The sequence below is a fragment of the Erythranthe guttata genome, chromosome 6, assembly GCF_056151865.1.
Source record: "Erythranthe guttata isolate IM_541 chromosome 6, IM_541, whole genome shotgun sequence".
Taxonomy (NCBI): Eukaryota; Viridiplantae; Streptophyta; class Magnoliopsida; order Lamiales; family Phrymaceae; genus Erythranthe; species Erythranthe guttata.
In genome coordinates this window covers 18,027,753-18,041,089 of record NC_142538.1, presented here as the reverse complement: position 1 = coordinate 18,041,089, position 13,337 = coordinate 18,027,753, and the positions used below count along the sequence as shown (strand labels likewise).

Here is a 13,337-nt window from a genome sequence, read left to right as displayed (position 1 = left end):
CAGTCAAATATTTTTACTGCGGTGTGCATTATGTCTGGAGGAGATAAAAACTTTAGAATTTGATGCGACGATTCTCTGGCAAATTTTAATAAACACGAATTTGTTTACAGTCAAAAATCAAATTGAAATGGAAACGAAGCCAAAAATTGCCCAGTTTTCTTTTTTATTTCTTTAATACAATATACAATTAAATCTCACCAGGAAAATAATTAATTTAAAATGCGCAGTCATATTTTACATGAACCTTAAATTCAGAAAAAAAACAAAAAACAAAGAGTATAAGGAAATAAAAATTAGCCTAAAAGGAAAAATAAAACCTATTTCGATACTAATTAGGTGTATATAATTTGATTTTCGTTTTTTATATTTTTTTGTTTTTTAAATTCTTCAATCGCACAATTTCAATTACGGTTTGTGTGTGACGATAATTTGTGTTAATTGGACTAATTTGTCTAGGAATGCGTGCAAAAATTTGTTCTTTATGCATGTTCTTATGTGTGTGTGAATTACTGCGTGTATTTGGTGTAAAATTTTCCCTCATTTTTTTTCACACATAGTAGTTCTTCTTGTATGTACAGCTATTGAAAAATAAAAAAAAAAATGGCGGAAGAAATTGGGAAAAGCTTTGCTAGAAGAGACCGTCTCCTGGAAATCGAGTCACAGGTCCGCAAGTGGTGGTCAGACGACGACGTTTTCCGATCCGACCCGAATGACTCACCCCCCGAACCGGGTCAAAAGTTCTTCGGCACCTTTCCCTTGCCTTACATGAACGGCAATCTCCACGTGGGCCACGTGTTCTCCCTCTCCAAACTCGAATTCGCCGCCGCCTACCACCGCCTGAGAGGGGCCAACGTGCTGCTTCCCTTCGCCTTCCACGGCACCGGAATGCCGATCAAAGACCGGAGCTACGCAATATATTCCCCGTTAGACGGTCAACTCTGCGCTGACCACGATCGAGCTTCCGGTGAAGGAGTTCGGCCGGTCGAGTACACCCTAATAAAAATGCAGGTGATCCCACCTCTCCCTCCGAAGATGAGCCCTCTTTTTTTGGCGGGAAAAAAAAGAGAAACGTGTACCTCGCCGAAGCTACTTTGAGGCCGGAGACATCGTACGGGCAAACGAATTGCTGGGTCCCACCTGACGAAGAATTCGGGGGTTTGAAATTAATGAAACCGATGTGTTCATCTTGAATAAAAGGGCAGCTCTGAATTTGGCTTATCAGAGGCTCTCGTTGATCCCCGAGAAATGAGAATCCTACTTGTTTGGTTGAGTTGACGGGTCGAGATTTAATCGGTTTGCCTCTGAAATCCCCTTTACGCTCTGCCATTGTTGTCATCTTCCGTTCGTCCGGGTATTGATAAGGGTACCGGAATTTTCACTAGTGTTCCGAGTGATTGCACCGAGGATTGCGTAGCTTTCCGTGATTTGAAAGCTAAGGCAGCTTGTAGAACAAAGTATGGTGTAAAAGATGAGTGGGTTATTCCGTTTGAGATTGTACCAATCATTAATGGAGGGACAATGCTTGTAGGTGAATTTATGGATGTTGATCAGAAGGAAGCTTCTAGAAGATGATCAAGCAGTGGTCTACTGCGAACCGGAAGAAAAAGTGGTTTCAAGATCGGGCGAAGAGTGTGTTGTGGCTTTGACCGAACAGTGGTTCATTACTTACGGAGAAGAAGAATGGAAGAAGGCGGCAGAGGAGTGTTTGGCCGGAATGAAACTCTACCCCGAAGTATTGAGGAACCGAAACAACGCTGAGCTGGTTGAACCAGTGGGAACGCGGGTTCCGTGGGAGGAGGAGTTCTTGGTTGAGTCTTTGTCCGATTCTACCCTTTACATGGCGTACTATACGGTGGTGCATATCTTGCAGAAGGAGGATGATATTTACGGAAGAGTTGATGAAAACTGTTTGATAAGACCGGAGGAGCTTACGGTTTGGGATTTTGTTTTTGCAGGTGGGTATCCGGAGTCTTCGAAAATAGATTCCTCGTTTCTTGATGAGATGAAGAGGGAGTTCGAGTATTGGTACCCGTTCGATCTTAGGGTATCGGGAAATGATTTAATTCAGAACCATTTGACTTTCTGTATATACAACCACGTGGCTATAATGCACGAGCGGCACTGGCCGGAGGTTTTCCGGTGCAACGGGCACATCATGCTGAATTCCAAGAAAATGTCGAAATCGACGGGGAATCATATTTCCCTCCGCAGGCCATACAGGAATATTCCGGCGACGCCACCCGATTCTCGCTGGCGGACTCCGGCGACGGATTGGACGACGCCAATTTCGTCACCCAGACAGCTAAAGCTGCCATCATGGCTCTCACGAAGGAGATTTCGTGGATGGAGAAATTTCTCACTGGTGGTGGTGCTGATGTGGCTTCTTCGCAGAGTGGGCCCCAGTCAACGGTTCTTGGTGCTGACATGGCATCTTCGCATAGTTGGCCCACATGGACGTACGCGGATCGTGTGTTTGCCAATGAAATCAACTTAGCGGTGAAATTGACGGAGAAGAATTATGGAGACCACATGTTCCGTGAGGCACTGAAAAGCGGCTTCTACGATCTTCAGGCGGCTAGAGACGAGTACGTAGACTCTTGGGGGAAAAATCGAGATTTGTTGTGCAGATTTATGGATGTCCAAACGCGCCTTATTGCCCCCATTTGCCCACATTACGCCGGATACGTTTGGAGGGAGATACTGCACAAGGAAGGCTATGTTGTTAAAGCCGGATGGCCGGAAGCTGGTTCCCCCGATTTTACGCTCAGAAGGGCAAATAACTACTTACAAGATTCTATCGTCTCCATGAGGAAGCTTCTGCAGAAGCAAATTTACGGTTCGAAGAAAGGTAATAATAAAAATAAAAATAATAATGATCAAGAAAATAGGCCGAAAATTGGGTTGATATTTGTGGACGAAGAGGGAGTGTCTGAAAATACTACGCAAGAGTTTCGACGCCGAGAACAAGACGTTTGCAACCGACGGAGAGATAGTTTCTGACCTCGAACGGTGCGAAATCGGTGGGGCCCGTTTTTTCTTGGACGAGAAACGGAGTGTTTGGATGCAGTTTTTGAAGTTCAAGAAAGATGAAGTTAGAGATGTTGGTGTTCATGCATTGGATTTGAGACTGCCCTTTGGAGAAATCGAGGTTCTCGTGGAGAATATCGGGCTGATTAAACGGAAATTAGGGCTCGAATTTGTCGAGGTTTTGTGTGTTAGAGAAGGTGATGCTGTGGCTAGAGCAGGGGATCATGCCTCTGTTTTGAATGCTAATCCACCTTCCCCTAGAAAACCAACTGCCATCTTTTTTTAGTTGATGATTTTTTTTTTGGTTTTTGAGATTAGTTGATGATTTATTAGTTAATATTATTATAAAAATTATTTGGATGTATGTAAATTTTTTTTTTTTTACATTTTCTAATTCTGATATTTCTGTAATTATTTTACTCTTATCTCACATTTTAGTATTACCTGGTTTCTCTAAATTTTATGTAACAAAGTATGGGACTTGTTCTCATATGCAAATTATGTGGATTAACACTTATTTTTTTAATTAAATATAAATAATTACTAGATACTTCCACGCATACGATTGGCTAGTCTAGTAGATACTGCACTAAGTAAAATATTTCGAGTAGTTTTTAATCTTTAATTTACATACAAATTGCACACATATATATATGTGTACAGTGGCGGATCTAGTGTAGTCCAATGTGTGCAACTGCAAACTTTTAGTGCACAATTTTTTGTTATGCGTAATTATATACTTAATTTCGAACACTCTTGAATAAATTTCTGAAATCGACACTGTATGCGAATATATGAGAATATAAATCGATCCCTATTTATGTAGATAAAGGAAAATTTTCCAATATTCCTTTCTAACAATAAAGGACAATTTATAGAGCAATAACTCAAAAGGGTTATAAACTTCTAATATATAATTATTAGCAAGAAAAGTATTGTCTTATTGAGAGTGATATTTATAAAATTCTAATATTTTGTGCACAAAGAAGACTTTTTGGAGTGAGAGTTTTCACACTTCCACCAATTACAATTCGTATAGTTATTCTTTCTCATATTATTCTCAATTTGCATAAATTAGTCCAAATTCAACCCTTAAAAAGGTACTTGTAATCCTCTAAATTGGACCATGTGATGAACATCTTCTTTTAGCTTTTTAACTTTCCATTTGTAGACTTTTGCTCAATAAATTTGTTTTCAAACATTCATTCCAAATATCATGAATTAATAGTGGGAATCAAGCCACATGATTTGAATATATCACACAAATTACAAAATGTTATACAAAATTAAAATAAATAATCCTGGTTTTTTAGTCCCGTAAGTTTGTTAGTCGGAAAATTTAGTCCACCTCATTTCAAAATCAGAATTTTAGTCCTATAAATTACAAAATTTTACAATTTTGGTCCTTTAATCTGTAGGCATTTAATTTATAAAAAAAAATATATTAGAAATATAGTTAGATGATGTGGTTGATGAGTTGGACAAAATACACACGAAACCATCCAACTTATCAACCACATCATCTAGACTATTTATTTTTATAAATTAAATTTCGACTCACTCAACCAAAAATTGAATCATCTATTGTATCAGGTCACATGACCAGAATTCTCAAATTCCATAACTTATAAGACAAAAAATCTAATTTTTAAATAAAATGGACTAAATCTCTCAATTAGTAAACTTACCTGACTAAAAATTCTATTAATTATTTGTATGTGTAAACACAATAAATAATATATAATGCCTACAATTGCTCAAATTTAATAGACCTTTACATAGTACAATTAGTCAATTAGACACTCTATCTTTGACTTAATCTCTTATTAGACCCTCATTTTTTTCCCACCTGTCTTTATTAACTTTAGAAAAATCCAAAAGAAAATAACAAAAAAATATTAAATTAAATATAAGTAATATTGAAATATGCGCCGATGCCTTGACTTGAGATTGTGACCTTAGACTATTGCGTTGAAATTTGGTTTCATGTGTGACAATGGACCAATTGGGATAACATTAAATTCAATTATATATTTTTTATTATATGTCTAACTTCATTTAATTAATTTATTTATTAGTAATTAATTCTTTCTTTCCTTGTAGTTTCTACCTTACTTGTTAGTTGGGGAATATCGAGGATTTGTACTCGAAATTGTAATTAAATAATTGATAACGACTAGGGTTTGCGCGTGTCACGTTGGTTGAGATACGTGTAATTGTTGATTAAGGTCTCGTTTGGTTGGAGATATTAGTCATTATTAACTAAGTAAATCGACTTTGTTTGATGTTGGTTATCCCTAATAACTTGGCGGGTCGACCTACAGATGTTATGTTATCGTAACTTATATTGGTTAATTTTATTTTGGAAACCAAACGAGATATAAGAATTGATAATATAACTAGGGTTTGTGTATGTATGTATGTGACATTCTTCCATGGTTGTGTAGATGTTATATTTGCTGAAATATATCATATAATTTAAAAATATAGATTTACAAACAATCACACACAAACACGTATACGTGGATTTTTGTGCATCAGCCAATTTGATTAATGTTTCAAGGTTCAGTTCTAACTCTGTTTAAGAGCCTTGTATATGTTACACCTCGTGAAATACAATATATATATTTTCAAATAAGATACACAAACAATCACGCGCATACAAATATATATACACGCACACGTACTACAATGAAATTTATCGAGTGTAGCATCGAACAAACCCTTGATTATGAGTACTTAGCGAAAAATTGTGACTGCGGATTCTTTTATTATAAGGAGAAAAATATATAAAATTACCTATTGGCCGTCTTAAACATAACAAAAAAAATTATATATAAAATTACCCTTTGGCCGTCTTAAACGTTGTTGTTCATGTTGTAATTAATCAAATGCATCGGGCAAAGTGTATTTTTAGCTATTTAAAATGTTGACTTTGACTCGTGATTAACAGATAAAACGACGTCGTTTCAATAAATGTATTTTTAATAGTGCCAATTGTTAGTTACTTATTAGTGTCACGATTGCCAGTCATTATTATGAGTTGAAACTTTGAATAAACATTATAATTGAATCAATTATTTTATTATAAAGATTCTCCCAATATTTTAATTACTAAAACAGACATTATTTCGGAATAAATTATTTTATTAAAATATGATTATATGTTAAGGTATCGACAGAATCATCGTAGAAATTTCCCGAATATTCTGCTGTTCAAATTAAATATGTTTTTTATTGTATTTAAATATTTGTATATATTATATTCAAATGGCCAATCATGTGTGAATACAATCTTTTTTAATACCAAATAATAGATATATGATTGTATGTACACCATGAAATAAATTTTACATGTATTTGTCTAGTTGTAAGATATGAATAATTGAAAAGATAAAATTGTAGTTATCAAAATCGATTGAATCGTTAATTATACTTAACACGTGTAAGTAGATTACATATACGATGAACTGTACGAATGTAACATCTACAAAATCGAAAAGTATAATATTATTGTGTCATTATCTGAGAAAAACATATCCCTTATTTATGTGATATGTTTAAGGATCCTTAAAAGATTTTATTCTAATGTAATTAACTTTCAATGATCAATAATAATTCAATTATATGATTTTTTTTTTCATCAATACGTTAATAACTTTTGATTTATTAATTAATTATTTAGTATTTTACTAAATTAATAATTTCACCAGTCTTGAATTTATTTAGCCCAAATATTCCTATCAAATCTCATGATAAAATTCAAACATGTAGGTGTGTTTAGTTGCTTATTTGTGTGTCATTTTCCTAGAGGTGAACTACTCAAATTCTTTTTGTAATTTCATTATTTAGTATTCAATTTCGTATTAAACACATGCTTTTTCTAATGACCATGCTTATTTGCCAAGTGAAATACCGGGCAAATATACAGTCACTCATGAATTATGGTTAAATTACGAAAATTCCCCTCATGTTTGGGTAATTACAACCATCCCTCAACTATGTATTATATTACGAAAAAAGCCCTTCAGAGGTAAATTTAGAGATGTTAAATTGGTAAAATTAAAACCGAACCGAAATTTCGGTACGCCAACATTTCATACAATTTACCGAACTGAATATACGATTTGGTATGGTAAATAACCGAATTACATAATTTTTTTGTAAAAATATTTTCAAAGAAGGGGGTGGTTGTAATTACCAAAACAAGAGTGGTTTTTTCGTAATTTTGGCCATACGTCAAAGGGGTTGGCCGTAATTTGCCCTATATTTAAATACAAATGGGTCATGTTCATGTACTTATATTAAAAGTAAAAAGGGTTCATGTGCAAAAAGTACAAACCAAAGGGGTTCATATGCAAAACAATCGCTTTCAATCCGGTTTCCAAGAACCCACACGTCTTATATTAGTCAACATTTAACTAAGTCTTCTCTCTACCATACACCCTTCCCCCAAAACCGCATCCACAACCCCCCCCCCCACCCCCTCCCCCCCCCCCCCCCCCCCCACCCACTTACCTGAATCGCATGAAGACATTATAAATATCGGACAGTTTATACTCTATAATATGTATGTATGTATATACATATACATATACATATATATATCTCTCTCTTTATATATATGTATACATATATATCAGATAGAGAGATATATAATAGTCACATATATTTAGACTGTACATATTGTTTGCCGAATACAAATTTCCAAAATGCCACTCCTTCACTAGAAAAACTCAACAAAAAACAATATATATATATAAATTGTATATATAGATAGATAGATACATACAAGAAAAGAGATCAGAAACAAGAAACTAGGAAAGATGCAGGTGGCTGTCAGCAACGGCGACGCCGGCGGAGGCGGGAGCCGAAGAACCGGATCATTCGCCGTGCAGGTGATAAAAGGACGGTGGTTCATGGTGTTCGGCACCACCTTGATCATGTCGGCGGCGGGGGCCACGTACATGTTCGGGCTGTACTCGCCGGAGATAAAGAGATCCCTCGGCTACGACCAGACAACCCTAAACCTACTCAGCTTCTTCAAGGACCTGGGATCCAACGTCGGCGTGCTCGCCGGACTTATCAACGAGGTGACGCCGCCGTGGGTGGTGCTGTCCATCGGCGCGGTGCTCAACTTCTTCGGCTACCTGATGATCTGGCTCGCCGTGTCGAAGAAGATCTCGAAGCCGAAGGTGTGGCAGATGTGCCTCTACATCTGCATCGGAGCAAACTCGCAGTCGTTCGCCAACACCGGAGCTCTTGTCACCGCCGTCAAGAACTTCCCGGAGAGCCGCGGCGCCGTGCTCGGACTGCTCAAGGGGTTTGTCGGACTCAGTGGCGCCATTATTACACAGGTACGTATAAAGTTTTTTTGAAGGCGAAATTGCAAATTTGGTCCTCTATGTTTGTATACTTGAACATTTTAGTCCTCTATAGTTGTCCTATTTCAGTTTCACATGCAAAAACTTTTGCATTTTTTCGTATTTCCGATCCTAATTTGCTTGAATTTCACTGATTTTGCTTCTATCAGAACTTAAATTTTTTCGTATTTGTCATTATATTCGAACTTAGTCTCGATGATTTTTTGACCGTGTGAGATAAACGAGTTTATAAATGATTTTTTGCTCCAGCATTTATAACTTCTAAGCTTTACATATAAGTAAATTTCCACGAGTTTCATAGCCACGTAATTAATCAACCAATAAAACAAAAATAAAAATAAAAAATCAAGTGAAATAGGACAAAAAATTCTAAATCTTCAAAGTCGTTATTGAATGTAAAATTGAAATAGTATAACTTACATGACTAAATCTTAAATAGGCAACATAAAGGATCAAAAGTACAAATTTTCCTTCAAATATCTTGCAAATGTCTTTATTTTAGGGTAAATTACAACCCCCCCCCTTAATTTAGTCTAAATAGTAAAAAATGCCCCCAACTATTCATAATAACAAAAATCCCCTTCTGATTAACTGTTGATCGAATTTTTGAAAAGAAAATGTGTTCAGTCTATTATACCTTCTGTTAAATAGGTGAGAAATAAAAGAAAATATCTGAAATTGTGTAACATCTATTCCCTAAAATAAAATAAAAAAAATCCATGAAAAATACTCAGAGTGTAAGGGGTTGGTGTACGACATAAACAAACATCAGGGTGTTTTTGGTAACTACAAATAGGTGGAGGCGTTTTTAGTTATTTAGCCTAAGTTCAGGGGTTTTTTCATAATTTACCCTTTATTTTAGTGACGGTGGTCGGCCGGTGGTGCAGGTATACGGTGCGGTTTACGGCAACGACCCACAAGCTCTGATCCTCCTGATAGGGTGGCTGCCGGCAGCAATCTCCTTCGCCTTCCTCCGCACAATACGGATTCTCAAAGTTGTCAGAATCGTACACGAGCTCAAAGTTTTCTACAGATTCCTCTACATCTCACTCGGCTTAGCCGGCTTCCTCATGGTCATCATCATTCTCCAAAAACAGCTCAACTTCAGCCGAGCCGAGTTCGGTGTCAGCGCCGCCACCGTCGTGGTCCTCCTCCTCCTCCCCGTCGGCATCGCCGTCAAAGAAGAACTCGATCTCTCCAAAAATAAAAAACACGATCTAGAAACCAACAACAACAACAGCAATTATCTCGAGAAGCCACCGCCCCCGCCGCCCGTTGCGGCGGCGACAGCGGCGGCGCCGCCCCCACCGCCCCCGGAGAATGAAATAATCTCGTGCTGGAGTGGGAGGAGCATATTCCGGCCGCCGGACAGAGGAGAAGACTACACAATCCTCCAAGCGCTCTTCAGCTTAGACATGCTGATATTGTTCTTCGCCACCATTTGCGGCGTCGGAGGTACGCTAACCGCCATCGACAACCTCGGCCAGATCGGCGCTTCGTTAGGGTACCCGAAAAAGAGCATCAGCACGTTCGTCTCGCTCGTCAGCATATGGAATTACCTCGGCCGAGTCGTCGCCGGGTTTCTCTCCGAGCACTTCCTCAAAAAGTACAAATTCCCCCGGCCGCTGATGCTAACCCTAACCCTAGCCATCTCGTGCATCGGCCATCTCTTGATCGCGTTCGGCGTAACAAACGGGCTTTACTTCGCTTCGGTCGTGATCGGGTTCTGTTTCGGGGCGCAGTGGCCGTTGCTATTCGCGATCATATCCGAGCTCTTCGGGCTCAAGTACTATTCGACGTTGTACAATTTCGGGTCGGTCGCGAGCCCGGTCGGGCTGTACGTGCTGAACGTGCGCGTCGCGGGCAACTTGTACGATAGGGAGGCGGAGAGGCAGCTCCGGGCTGCGGGCCGGGTCAGGATTCCGGGCGAGGAGCTCGATTGTGACGGGGTGGAGTGTTTTAGGTTGGCGTTTTTTATAATCACGGCCGTGACCGTTTTCGGTACGTTCGTTTCGTTGCTATTGGTTATGCGGACGAGGAAGTTTTACAAGAGCGATATATATAAGAAGTTCCGGCTTGAGGCGGAGATGGCCGAGGCGGAGATGGCGGTGGCTTCAGCCGCCGCCGGGAACGGGCATGTGGTTGTTCGGGATTCGAAGTAATTTTATTGAATTTGAATTTATGTTGTGATATATATGTGTGTGTAATATGATATCAAATGTGTATGTATATCTGTGTAATTTTTAGAAGAAATTATATACAGATGATAGGGTTAAGAATTGAGGTAGATTTTCAAGAAAATGTAAAAGGATTAATGGATTGTGCAAAATTAAATTTAAATGTCACTTTCGTTCAATCTGCAGCCAGCTGTGTGTGTGTGTGTGTGTGTTTTGGTCAGTTAAGTGAGTGATTATTAAACTATATGTTTCTCTCTCTTGTTTGGTGAATTAAATGTTTCTCTCTCTTGTTTGGGGGATTGAATGTTTCTTGGAATTTGTCTGTTGGAAACGAACTACTAGGCCATGGCCATTGGCCTATTTAAGAACATGACAATTGGTCTACTTGAGAAATGAGAAAAAAGGGATAATTACATTTTGCACCTCTGAAGTATTGGGTGGCGACACTTTGCCCCCCTAATGTAACAAAAATAAAACTTGCCCCCCCCCCCCCCCCCCCCCCCCCTAGAGTTTTGTTATGAATTAAAATTTTTAGTTTTTGTCGATTTTTTATTGGAAGATCACGGCACCTATCGGACACTAGACAACCCCAACCTTTATTCCTAATATTTGTTCTATAAATTTAGTTTGATACAAACAAGAGAAAAAACCTCTATGTATTTTCAATTTTAATCTAATAAAATGAAATATATCTAATAGAACTACCAATATAAATATTTACATATTTTTTAGGAAAATTACGGCCGCTCCCTGAGGTAAAAACAAATTACGAAAACCCCTCTTGTTTGGATAATTATACTCCCTTTAACTACAAATCTTCTCAAACATGGATAAGTATATGTGTTTATTACCCAAACATGAGGGCATTTTTGTAATTTGACCTTAACTTAGGGTGGCCGTAATTTGCCATATTTTTTTAAGTAAGGTAATGTTTATTGGACTACATGTTCTAGTACATATGCTTATTGGACCATATTTTCTAGAATATGAGCCCAAACTCTCACTTAATACATACTCTTCGTGCACGATATTTTTTTAATTTAATTAAATAAAATTTATTTTCTACACCCCTCTCAAACTTATTATTCTTAATTATAACTAAAATGATTTTATTGTATTAATTATTTTATAGTCAACTGGTATCAACAAAATTCAATGTCTAAGTATTTTTTAAAATAATAAATATTAAAAAAAATAGTTTTTAGTTTTATACTATGTATATATTTTAATGTATCCGATAAAAACATAGTTGTTGAAATATTATGTAAAATATAAGGGGTAATGGCAAATAGGCCCATGACAAGGGCACCTAATTAAAATAGGGACATCCAATTTTTTTGTCTTTCAAATAAATCCACCCCATTCAAACTTATTTGCAAATAAGGAAAATCCCTTTATATATACCAAAATTACCCCCAAATCTATTGAAACCCAATTCAACTCCAATTTCACGATTTACACCCCAATTTAGCCCAATTTCATCAATTAACCAATTTTAACCCAAATTTCAATTTTGACCCCAATTTTAACCCTAATTCGTATCAATTCCACCCATTATGCTCTAACTTCTTTAATATTACACATTGACCCCGGATTTTAACAAATATATCACATTAACCCCCAAAACTTTTTTTTTTCAGAAAATAATTTTTTTTCTGAAATATTTTTTTTCCGGCCAGATTCCGGCGTTGACTTTTTTTTTTTTTTTTTTTTTTTTTCCTGAAAAATTTTTCCGGCCGGTCAACGGCCGTTGACCGCCGGGTCTCCGGCGTTGACTTTTTTTTCTTTTTTTTTCTTAAAAAAAATATTTTAATTAATTTTACTGTCTTGGCTGCTAAATTACTGTCTCCGACAACTATTTAACTGTCGGAGACTATAATTTAACTGTTAATTGACTTTTTTATTCTTAAAAAAAATATTTTTAATTAATATTACTGTATTCGTTGCTAAATTACTGTCTCCAGCAGTTATTTAACTGTCGGAGACAGTAACTTAACTGTTAATTGACTTTTTTATTCTTAAAAAAAAACATTTTTAATTTAATATTACTGTATTCGTTGCTAAATTACTGTCTCCAGCAGTTATTTAACTGTTAATTGACTTTTTTATTCTTAAAAAAATATTTTTAATTAATATTACTGTATTCGTTGCTAAATTACTGTCTCCAGCAGTTATTTAACTGTCGGAGACAGTAACTTAACTGTTAATTGACTTTTTTATTCTTAAAAAAAATATTTTTAATTAATATTACTGTATTCGTGGCTAAATTACTATCTCCAACAGTTATTTAACTGTCGGAGACAGTAACTTAACTGTTAATTGACTTTTTTTTTTTTTTTTCCCTTAAAAAAAATTTATTTTAATTAATATTACTGTCTTGGATGTTAAATTAGTGTCTCCAACAGTAATTTAACTGTTTTAGACAATAATATTAATAATATTACTGTTCGGAAAAATAATATTCATAATATTACTGTCCCAAACAGTAATATTACTGTCTGAGACAGTAATTTAGTAGTCAGGACAGTAATATTAATTAAAATATTTTTTTTCTAAGAGAAAACAATTCAAAAAAAAAAAAAAAAAAAAAGTCAACGCCGGAGACCGGCGGTCAACGGTGGTTGACCAGCCGGAAAAAAAATCCGGAAAAAAAAATTTCAAAAAAAAAAAAAAAAAAAAAAAAAAAAAAAAAGTCAACGCCGGAGACCGGCGGTCAACGCCGGAATCTGGACGGAATCTGGCCGGAAAA

The 13,337-nt window shown here is 36.6% G+C and overlaps 1 protein-coding gene and 1 pseudogene across 1 annotated transcript; both read left to right on the top strand.

The window, feature by feature from the left end:
• Nucleotides 1–600: 600 nt before the first annotated feature.
• Nucleotides 601–3,313, top strand: LOC105955328 (leucine--tRNA ligase, cytoplasmic pseudogene; annotated as a pseudogene).
• A 4,481-nt stretch (nt 3,314–7,794) lies between these two features.
• LOC105955405 (Major facilitator superfamily protein) lies at nt 7,795–10,767 on the top strand. The gene is made up of 2 exons (XM_088820083.1): nt 7,795–8,384; nt 9,299–10,767. The coding sequence occupies exons 1-2, from the start codon at nt 7,854–7,856 to the stop codon at nt 10,571–10,573; spliced, it is 1,806 nt and encodes a 601-aa protein (XP_088676209.1). The 5' UTR covers nt 7,795–7,853; the 3' UTR covers nt 10,574–10,767.
• The last annotated feature ends 2,570 nt before the right edge of the window (nt 10,768–13,337 follow it).

Bases quoted from the DNA above. Each gene is read 5' to 3' on its own strand.
- LOC105955405 (XM_088820083.1), top strand. From the start codon at position 7,854: ATGCAGGTGGCTGTCAGCAACGGCGACGCCGGCGGAGGCGGGAGCCGA. The intron at 8,385-9,298 runs GTACGTATAAAG...CCGGTGGTGCAG, and splicing joins GTGGCGCCATTATTACACAG to GTATACGGTGCGGTTTACGG.